General features: G+C 41.6%; 1 protein-coding gene across 2 annotated transcripts in view; it reads left to right on the top strand.

Moving 5' to 3' along the window:
• The first annotated feature begins 2983 nt into the window (after positions 1-2983).
• Positions 2984-11946, top strand: part of LOC121729679 (zinc finger protein 704) — a 57907-nt gene continuing 48944 nt past the window's right edge. Inside the window, exon 1 of one of the 2 annotated variants that reach the window (XM_042118273.1) lies at positions 2984-3752. In XM_042118273.1, coding sequence (XP_041974207.1) covers positions 3378-3752 — 375 coding nt within the window. In that variant the 5' untranslated portion in view covers positions 2984-3377. The remainder of the gene's footprint in view (positions 3753-11946) is intronic. The other variant, XM_042118272.1, reaches the window with a different exon arrangement.

Here is an 11946-nt window from a genome sequence, read left to right as displayed (position 1 = left end):
ATCGTAAGATACATTAGCTCGTCGATTCAACGTAAGTAACTTTAATTCGACACAATAATTAAAATTTTACTCCGTTTTTAACAAAGTACGACTTTATGTTTGTAATCGTTAATATCTTTATGTGTGAGTGGGCTCGTCGTTTGTTATATTTACAAGAAAATATTAACCCAGTCTTCTTAATCGAGACTTGCAAGGCCTGTTTAAGACGCATATTACAATAAAACGATTCGATTGCATCGGATTTACATTTTGAAAGTTTACATTTCCTGCAAAAATTGTACAGAGATTTAAAAAAATATGTATTCTAAATTATAGAGCTAATTTAAGAGTTTTGGTAAAAATGCGCTTTTACGCCGACATAGAAGTTCAATCTTAATAATATTATGCCTCAGGTTTTAAATTAGTTTCGTCTATTTCTGCTATATCGTTTATTCCTACGAATAATAAAAACTAGGTTTATTCACAAAGAATGCAATTTACGTTGAAAATAATAATATTCTCTAGTGTTAGTATACAAAACTAGCTGTCCCGGTGAACTTCGTGTCGCTTAAAAACCTTCCCTGGACTTCTACGAATATTTTAAGACTAAAATTAGCCCAATCCGTTCAGCCGTTCTCGAGTTTTGCGCTTAGCAACACATTCAGCGACTCATTTTTATATTATAGATATCTGCATTTCTACTAGTTCTGGTACGTAATTGTCAAATATGTCGGCCCAGTCACACAATAGTTTGGAGATGCTCAATCCTATAATTCACGAAGGTTGCTCGTGCGCATTCATCGATCAAAAATTGGAGCAAGGACCTGTTGTACTCTAATAGACAATCTACGACTTGATGTTACGACGATATAATCTATATTAAATCTCACACCGCCAGAAACTTACTTGATATTAAAGATTTTGTTTTTTATAAGCTAGGTACCTAGGTATTTTTAGGCATTAAATATTGTTACCCAGCTATGTAATTGAGCTAACGTCGACAAAACTCTAACTATTAATATTACTATCTAGTTCGTGTTTTCACAAAACAAATACGTGTTCATACGTTTATGGAAAAAATTAAACGTGATTATTTAGGAGACGTGATGTTTTACAATATTATAATATTGCAGACATCAAACTACCGACACCACAAATGACATTAAATCACGTGTAAAATGTACAGTGATGAAATTTATGATAGAAAGCTTTCTATACTTGGCTACAAGGTGAAAATTGATTTTGTAAAGACGGCTGTTCTTTACTATGAAAAAAAACCAGAAAAAATACTAATACAACAAGGTTTGTTTGTTTGCATCAAATGGAAGATGGAACTGCTGATGGAAGATCGATTTTAATATTATTATCACAGAACCACGTAGAACTACGGAGAAGGAGTAGGACGTAGTAGGTAACTTTTTATGCGGGAAAATGCAAGTTTTTCGCGGGGTTTTCTTTATATATAATAGCAGAATACTGAATACACTCACTAGAAATGAATTAAAATTACAGAATTTTAAAGTCTTAAAAATCTCGCTGATGCCTGGTGTGTTTTTTGCAACCAGAAATAGATCACCGTTAATTGCAATATGTGCTGCGTTAAGTGAGACCTTGGACGGCCATTTATTTCGGGGACATGGATGTGACCTACTTCGTAGAGACCAACACAACAAGCGATCTTCGTCCAGCAACAAAAATGTTATTTTAATTTAACCGACGATGATATTTCAAATCTGATTTTCGTAGGAGATAAGCGAAATACGCAACTGTTTTCTTATCATCGTATTTTATCTTGTTACTTGTTAGACAAGATTAGGAAAGTTATAAATTTTTTGTTTTACGTTTTTGTTTAAATTGATTTAGTTATGCTACATTGGGACGTCTACAAGAAAGTAAGTCGTGCAGTCAGATAGCTCAAAAATGGGGCTACCAGTCGCCACGTCATCAGCGCTGCATTTAGCTACCATACTATATTTAGTATAGTTAGATAAACGCGGAAAAGGCAGCTTATGCTATCTCCTAGTATTAACTTCCGTACTATAAAGATAGAGGTGTAATAAACGATAAATGAAGCGAACAATGGTCATTGGTTAGTCCTTTATAGAGCCGGGAGACGTATGCGGGCTGGAGAATGTAGAGTCTTGTCACTGAGTGCGCATCATCTGATTCTATCACTAGCTCTTATTGTTACTAGTAGTGTAGGTTCGAGGTAATAAACGATTAAATATGAACCATCATACTTGTGTGGAAAAAAATGCATTTGTCTAGCTCTACATTTCCAAAGCTTTTTCAGGATAAAATTTTTAACTACCGTACCTATTTAATTTGCTCCGTTTAGCATTTCTTACTATATACTATAATATATTGGTTCCTATATTATGATAAAATAGTAATTAAACTGCAAACTCATAATTTTTATCGTGCAATTAGTTCATGGTCATTTATTATTGCACCTCGCAAGTACACGGGTGCACCTCCATCCTGGTGCGATACGATCTTCTGTTTACTCGGTAGTCGGTGCTAATATCGCAGTTATCTCGGCCGGTCATTATAAGACCATTAGGCGAACAATAAAACCGATTAAGAAGGAGGTGTGCTCCGATTGTTCAATTTGTGCATAGACGTAATGAGGTCACGTTAATAGTGTTGCATAAGTGGGGTGCATCTGCTTGACATTTGAATCGACCCCAAATCCGAATAGAAACTGTGTCACGCATTCGCCGGCACCGAGCACCGGCGCGGCGCGAGGTGCGTTGTGCAATCCCGTTACCGCTCCTCCGCTCCACGTGCAAACGAGCCGGCGCGCCTCAATGTCGTCCGTGGGCGGCAGCCGCCCGCTGAAAATACGGACTACGGAGTCCGCCCGAACTTCATCGCGGCCCGAGTGCGCCCGATCGCCGCCGCCTCGCTCGCACCCGCGCGCCGCGCGCCTCTCGTCCCGCTCGCGTGAACAGCTGAGTATCAAAACAAAGAAGCGAGACGGGCGGTCGCCGCTCCCGCTCGCCGGCCGGCCGGTGTCGCCGCGCGAGCCGCACGCACGTCAGTTCTCGCTCGAGCCGTGTCTATTGAGGTCGTCCGCTCCGAGATCACGTGCGAAGTTTACTCCCGCGAAAGGATTTTTCTTTGTCCCGATCTTCGTGGACCTCGCCCTCGTATTATGTTTCCGCGCGAGACTCGCGATCGACCTCGGCCTACTGAGGAGCCGGAGCGCGTTCTACTCGCGGAGTCGCATCGGAACTTCCACTACTTACCGAAATTCTTCGACGGATACCCGGCTAAGCGCGTCCGCCGGGCGATTTGAAGTTTCTGAGTGAACTCGTGAAGGAATTTTTGTGTGTGAACTATCGGACATCGTATAAACTCATTCAGTGCTCTCGTCTAGGATTCCCTCGCTCACCATGTCGACGGGAAAGAGGCTCGCCAAGCGCTCCATCATAGGGACGCGCGTCGCCGCTCTGGTCGACGACGGTCTCTACTACTCGGGGATGATCCAGGCCGTGAAGACGCCGGCGGCGTTCCCGGAGAACAATAACTGCATCAACCTGACGCCGAACACCCGGTACACGGTTCGCTTCGACGGCGGCAAGATCACCCGGGAGTACCGGGACGCGGAGCTCATCGGGCCCGGCTTCCGCGGGATGACCGGCGTCCGGCTCAAACCCGGCCAGAGGGTCTTCCTCACGTACAACGGCCGCGAGGTCCGCGCCGACGTCCTAGAGCACGACTACGAGTCGGACGAGATCCGCGTCCAGGTGCACGCGCCAGCCGCAGAGGTGAGTCCAGAAAATAGTACAACCCTAAAAATATACTCCGAATATTCAAAAATTTCATTTTTCATTCATCTAATCTACATTTCAGACAGTGAAAAAGACTTCAACGCTCCCATTCTTACAATTTTAACACTTCTATAATAGAGAACAAAGGGTTGTGTCATATGGAATGTAGAATCTGTGTTGGTTATTAGCTGGACGTATACAACGTCTGAAGCCAGCACTCGATGTGCCCAATATCGTGTGTTCAGTGAACTACGCACAAGAGCAACACGTAAACAAGCGCGTATTGTGCTATCATAGAACCTGCGATGAGACTAGTATTAATTTAAGTTGAATATTGCCCTATAATTTTCTAGGACACTTCCTATTTCTTTTTCCTCGTATTTCTTACAGAAAGATTTTATAAATAATTCCATTAATTGCTTCCTCGTGAATTTTTTCCATTGTTATTGATCGAAAAATGAAAATGTATTACCTTTTCCTACTTTATTTTTTAAAGTTTAAAGTAAACTGTCGAACTAATCTTGATGACGTAACGTGTATCTATGCACTGTATGTTAAAACAACAGACCATTAGTTCAAAAAATCCCATTAGTGTATTGCCTATAATCATCATTTGCCCGCGATGGAATGACTTCTGTGAATTGTTTTATATTGTTCTAAATGACGGCAAAATGCAACATGGCGTCTCTATTGTAGAGCAAACAATAATGTGATAATAATTCAAGATATGTTTTTATCAAATCGTTAAGGAATTAAGTATAAACATTAAAGATACGCATATGAAGAATTTTAAATCTCCACAAAAAATATATTTTAATATTTTAATCATATCCTAACATTTTCACAATTCATGAAGATCGTAGAGTATTTACTTAACAGGTTTTTTATTGCGTTGCATTTTTAAATATCAGCAAAATATTGATTTAAAAAGATAAATACATCCCGAATCCCGATATTGAGGAAGGTGCACTACAATTTTCCAAGAAAATTTTCAAAGAAAACCCTAAAAACCAAGAGCAACGACATAACAGTACTAATGATATTTAGCCGTATTATGTAAATTTCTTCTTAAAACAATATAACATCGACGCAATAAAATAGACAAATGAACAAGAATTCATAAAGGCAGCGGCCTACGACGCAAGGATACTAAAATGCCGGTTTCTCCAGATTAGCGAACACGCACGCGCTCAATTCGGCGGTACCGTTACCGCCACGCGTCGAAAGTGGGATTAGATTTTCTCCTGCGTGACACCAATTACATAAAATGTACGTTACCATGTAGATGCATGAACTGCATTCCCGTCACGTCGGCCCACGGCTCTGAACAACGTTTATTGCGCCTAGCCGGTACTTCTACGACTATCGATCACTAATCATCATCAATTCAAGGCTATCTATCATCGGTTCAGTATTGAAATGAGTAAAAAATCCAGTCATATGGAGTCCCTTGCCAAATTGTTGGCTTCATTCATATTCATATCTTTTGTTGACGTTCAGCCTACGTCTTCAAGGTCAAGAGATTTTCAGATTCTCATTAGCAGTCATTGAGTGAAAATTATATTTTAAGCTCTACATTTTGGCTCTATATATAAATGATAATAATAGTAAGTCATGTCAGTATTTAAACATGCTAATGGACAATATAAATATAATTACAGTAGTATAAACATTGCGTAATGTTTAGTATAATCAGAGACTAGATATACTGTGTTGTCCCTAATCTATGGTACATAATGTAATACAGCGGGCGCAGGGCGGCCGGGCCGGGGCGGGCACAGCTCTACTCGCTGTCGCCGCACTCCGGCGCACCGCTCGCCGCAATCTTATCGTGTTAATAACATTGACCACATTCACTCAATCAACACTGATAATAATTACAAAATTTAACTGACATTTAAATGTTCACAAAAACCTGCGAACGGCATGCGCACACGAACCGATCCGACTCGTTTTTTCGACTCGTAAATATCGATTGCGATTTGTAAGTGAGCAATCGATGTGCGACAAGTTTTTTGTCGAAGAGATTCTCCTTTTTCGTAGGCGAGGAGTATCGCGGGCGCGCGGCCTCGTCGTCAACTCTGTGACGTATCACGTAGAGCGCCGCGTGACGTCACCCGCTCTCGCTCGCTAGTCGCTCGGTATCGATAAAGCTAAACAATTAACGTGTTGTTTATACGCCGTTAGTATTCAGTTGCTGCCATTTATATGTTGCTAAAACATGTATGGTTCTAAATTCTAATCATGAGCCAACATTTTAAGATTAAGATTTGAGCTGCCAAAGTTGCAATATCTTAAATTGGTAAAACTTTGGCAGCTCATATCTTCGGAATGTGACACTTTACGCGGTTTTGTTCAAGATAATGTTTTGCTTGTATTGATGTTAGCTATCTATTTTAAAAAAAATACAATAGCGGTAGGGTAGGTCGGCCAAAATCTTCATACCCCTTTTGATGTTTTGTGACTCGCCTCGCGTCATAATCGTGGTCATGGCTCGTGTAAGTAATTAGATACTGGTAATGATGTAAACTTGTAGTGCATTGTACAGATTGTAAAGTACATAATTACCGTACATAGATAAAAACGAGTCCAGTGGGTTTGATTTTTCAATATTTGCTCCAAACGCGATAAACAATACAAACAAGATAGACAATAGAGTTGCGATCATATCGAGATCGTTGCAACATATTACAACGGTTCTTTGATATGTATCTGATTCACAAACCATCGCCACAATGTAATCTTGTAAATGATTACAGCAAATTATAATAGTAACGAAATTGTTTTTCATTTTACTCGTAACTCTATAATGTTCTCGCAAGTCATTAGTTGTTGTTTTTCTGTGCGGAGTTTCGAGGAAGTGATTATCAGGAGTGACGCGGTATTCCCCGCTATGGCGTCGCTTGCGCTCGTCACACGTTATTTACACCGCCTCACCCGGCAAATCCAGTCCGCATAGCTCGGATTCACTCCGACTAAATTACTGTGACTCACGCCCGCTTCCTAACAAAGGATACTTCGCAAGAGGCGTCCACGCCTAATCCATTACCGAGAATGCAAATCCTCCTGCTAGTTTCATTAAAACAAAGACCGCATAAATTAGTGAAGGACAGTAATTTAGTAGTAAATCTGCATGGTAAGAGACTTCCTTATGATAATGATCATCTCGTATCTCCAAATAAACATGAATCGGTCCGGGAAAATGAGTTAGAAGCGGGTATGCGGTGTGGCGCGTGAGATATTAAAAAAATAAGGTCGCCGGCTCGCCCGGAACCGCATAACGGCAGTTGTTACAAAATCGCGTCAAGAATTATTTTCACGTGCGCGCCGCGGGGACCGTTACTCGCGCCGACCGACCTCCGTCCACTTGCTCGTCGTCTAAGTGGGACGCGGACTGTTTATTCAAATCGAATGCGTAGATACGACGAAGTGTGTTAAGTATGCGCTGGAGATTAGTAATTACGTAAAATCGGTCTTTTGTTTACGTTTGCACTCGAGGTCGCGGTACCGCCCCGCCCGCGCCGAGCGCGAAAGTGCCACTCCACCGGTGTTGACCGTTCACCGTTTCAGACTCACTCGCTTAACATTACGGTACTATATTAGCATAATTCGTGTGATCTATCGCTCGCTCGACATCGGTTACGTAATTTAATTATTTTGAAGCGAAAATAAAAGTGTGATACATTCCTTAATGTACTTACGCGCTTATTAATCGTATGATTAGCGTCCATTTTCTCGTTCGAATACTTTTCGGTGCGTAAACGTCTGGTGTGTAATTAATACCTCCAGTAACGCGAGCAAAGAAAGCATTACAATTAAGAATTGAATAATACGTTCGCATTAATCGCCTCCGAGCCATCTGTATTTGCCTAACAGGTATACGACGATCGTGGCGTGACGTGCTCGCGTGTGATATATTAATTTCACTCGCTATGACTTTACTGCTTAATTACTTTAGTTTAATAAATAAATACTCCAGCCCGACAATACTCATGTCGATGTACGCAATTTCCTCATCATAATTTCCTCGGTATGTGTGTTATTCTGTTGCATAAAACGCGTAAATGACACTCTCAAGAACTATCAAGAGTGATCCGCGATTATAAAAACGGTGGGAATAGAAATTGTTCAACGCGGTCAATAATACGGCGCGTCTACTGTCTATACTCTACAATGTACACAGTAGAAAGCAAATAAGCCAACGGTAGTTTAACATTAGGAAACGCAAAAGTGGAGTATGCTCTACCGCAAGGTAAAGCTAATTAAAAATAAATTTGTAATCATAAACGTTCATTAACTAAACTGAAACCTTACATTTTAACAAAGCACATTAATTAAATACGACCACTTGCGTAAAACTAATGCTTGCAAATACATAATATATTATAGAGACGAGATGTCGGATCTAACACGTTATTTGGTTGAAAATTCTATCGTTGTTGGGTCGGAGTACGTCGCTATATTTCTATCAAATGGTTGTTCCGTACACTACACTCTGCGGTACAGGGCCCGTACCACGAAACTGTTGTACGGGCCCTGTACTGAGACTCAAACAATCGGACGTGAATGTTGCGTCTTACTCTATCAAACGTGAAATGACGTTGTTAGAGCAGGACGCGGTATTCTCGTCCGATTGTTTGAGTCTCAGAACGGTTTCGTAGTAGGCCTACTGGCTACGTAGAGTTTGATTTCGTCAGCGACACGATTAAGCGCCCAGTAACACTGTTTCTAAATCAAGGTTAATAAGATATCGTGCGCTGATATTTGTTGGGCGAAGCGACGTGTCAGAGCCTCTATCTAGCCAAGACTTTTCTTTATAGCTTGTAAAATGTATGGGATTGGCATTAGACGAGTCGAACGTCAACTTCATATTGTTATCGAACGCTTATGTCAATTCCATACATTATGATCGGCGATTCTATAAAGAAGCGACGAAGAAAAGGTCTTGGCTAAAAAGCCAGATCTGTATAGAGGGCGATAGCTACCAGGATACGATACACAATGTACAAGTTTAATGTAAAGCAATATTTCGCAACAGTACATAATGATGTTTAAATTGCACTTTCACGTGACGAGGTTGAACTAGTTGTTAATTATCGTTACGAAACGTTTTTTGAATGTTCAAAACTGGTACTTATCATAAAATTATTCTAAATGTCATTATGTAAAGCAATCTTATTGTTAATTATTTTTATTGTCCCAAATTAACAGCTCTCGGATGGCCGTCGTTAACTCTATATATCAATGGAGTACGATTATGAGCAGTAACAAGTTTATAGCGGTGTAAAATAGAACAAGTAATATATTCGACCCACTTAAAGTGTTGAAACGGCTAGCTGATTGCCCATCTAATAATGTCAGAGAACCGTTGCAATTTTTAAGCTCCGTCGCTCAAGTTGTTTTTCTCTCAACCGGCTCGTATTCCAAGCTCTACCTTTGCTACTAGTAGTAACAAGTCCGAAACAATCGTTTTAATTTAAAACATAATGTCTATTAATTAGGCATAAAATTTTACGACAGTATTAACAAATATTTACGCTTAAACAAACCAACTTGAAAAGGCACGTACACATTCAAATAATGATTAGTTTTCACTTCGGTAGCACGTAGTAACAATAAATCTTAAACATTCCTATTCAGTTTATTTATTCAAGCAATGAAAACAAATAATTGAATCGTTTATTGTTGTAATGTATTACACAATATGCGGAAAGATCGGTAGGGCGGGTTTTTTCGTCCGCTCCGGCACTATCGGAGGCGAAGGCAAGGCCGGCCCTTCTGGCGACCTCGCACACTTCGCCTTGAAATAGTTTCATGATTCTGCTACGATTACTAATACTTTGAAAAATTTATATTCACCTCGATATTGAAATATGAATTGATGAATTGTATTTCTTCGCGAGGAGTTTCTATTATAGTGTGAATTATGTTTAGTAGAGACGAATGTATTGTTGATATTTTCGATGCTGACGCAATCTAAACGACGTAGAATAACCTGTTTCCGAGCAGTTTTAAGCAGCGAAAAACCGTTACGGAGATTACTTTGAGAGGGGTCTCACTCGACGATGTTTCCCAAGATATTTCCATACGGAGCAACCTCGAGAGGCCTAAACAATGAGTAAAATGTGGAGCCGACTGAAGGTAAAGGTCGGGCGTGAATCGATGCGTCCATCTAACGCCGACTGGAAATACGAGTGACGCAAGACGGCAGTACATGCACATGGTCAGTCGGCGACAGCCTTCCAATTCGTGTTCCATAGCATACGAAAACTCTGTACATAAGGTTCTGTAGAGAGATGTTGTGTATACTAGATAGTCAGTTTGCCAGCGAAACGCTTTAAATTCGTACATTCGTAGGCTACCTTCATGTTCTCTATGTAGAGTAAGGCAAGAAACTTGCATTACATGGCCCCAAATCTACTGCAGCTAGTGCTAGCATTAAAAATGAAGACGCTGTCTCTATAGCGATATAAATAAATGTAACTAGAGATGTAGCGAGCGCGCGGTGCGGCGCGGGCCTCCCGGCACGGTGACCCACTGACCCAGAATCGTTGATATTGAACCGACGCACAGCCCGCATTCAAAACTCGACCTCCACTTGTTTTCCTCCTAGTTTCATCAGTTATGAGACTTTTCATTTCACCTTATATTAAAAAGTTAAGCTTTAGACAGTAGCGCTTCGTCACGCTTCGGGGGATCAAAATATACTAACTATTAGTTCGCTTACGGTTCTAAACATGAAAATTCTTCGACCTTAGTTACTTTTTATGCTATATGTCTACGTGATTTTTGTTCCATTATCCATAGCATTATACAATAACAATTGTGGACTCTATCGTATTGAGGGCACGGATTGTTAATGCGGGCAGGTGAATCAGCGCCATGGCGATGCGTATATTCCATGAATCGGTTATCGCGGAGTGACGCCATGCTATATGGGTCCCGTCCATTTTTAGGTCACAGTGGGTCACAACGCCTGCGTGCTCGACGCCCGAACCTCGAACAATTTACGGCAACCTAATAATAGAGAGGCGACCGCACTCGCAGGCATCCCAAGGTGAAACGCTCACTTTTCTAAGCGCAGCACGTAAACGACGCGATTATAGTATCACGGTGGGTGTCGTGTCGAAAGAAGCGCTCGTCCTTGCGCAGATTTCTCATTCGCTTACGTAACGCGATTACATTCTCCAGTAAATTTTTATTCACGCGTGTATCGCTTTCGAGCTCGCCGCCTACGGGCAGCGGCTAGCCCGTGACGTCACGCGCCGCTCCCACGCGCCGCCGACGCGCTGTGACGTCGCCCGGGAAATTAAATCACCCGGTGACGTCATATCAATCAAATCGCGCTCGATCGTTCGGCACGATAACCTAGGCCTCATAATAAATAAAACCTACTCTAATCTTGCATCATCGGTGTCACCGCTACGCAATCGCTTCCTGACAGTGACTGCGGTGACCTACATGCCGCGTCGATATTCGCTGTAACGAAGTTTTTACGCCGAACCAACAAACTGTAAAGCGCTCGCTTTATAATTCGTGACCTACGGCGCGCCGGCGAGCCAAGTAGGTCACCTAGCTTCATCCCGGCCTCCGAAAGCTCAACAGGCGACCTAGGGCACGGTGTCTGCGTTTCGAGCCTGCGTACTGCAAGGAATTAATTTAAGAGCCTCCAAAACGATCGTTTAATTCGCTCCAGTCTCTGGAAAAGGTTTGTTACTCAACGAGACGAAAGCGGCCTCAATAAAATTGCATTTGGACATTCGCGAATGTGGGTCACGGAGATTCGGAGCAAGGTTGGCTGCAATAGCTGCGGGGTGGCGTGCGCCGCCGTATCCGCCTGCAACCACCGCCGGTACTCGAATCGCGAGGCCGATTCGTGCCAATCGATTGCCCGGCCTAACAGTACATATCCGATTAGAATCGCATAATCATAATCGACCAATCGCACACGTTCCCCGCGAACATCGCTGCCGGACATTTGGAAGTAGTATTAAATAATATGCAGCTTGACGCTGTTAATACAAGTTAAATTTATTATGTCCATTAATATATGTTTCTTGTAAAGACGGTAGAGCTAATCGTAAAATACTTGTCAAAACATAGCTCCTACTCTAGGAACTGGCTTTAAAATGTTTCCAAACATTACTCACTCCTTGTCGATATTCTTAATTCTTGTTTTCCGACGTATTTA

Source organism: Aricia agestis, chromosome 8, assembly GCF_905147365.1.
Source record: "Aricia agestis chromosome 8, ilAriAges1.1, whole genome shotgun sequence".
NCBI classification, from domain to species: Eukaryota; Metazoa; Arthropoda; class Insecta; order Lepidoptera; family Lycaenidae; genus Aricia; species Aricia agestis.
This window is presented reverse-complemented; position numbering and strand designations above follow the sequence as displayed.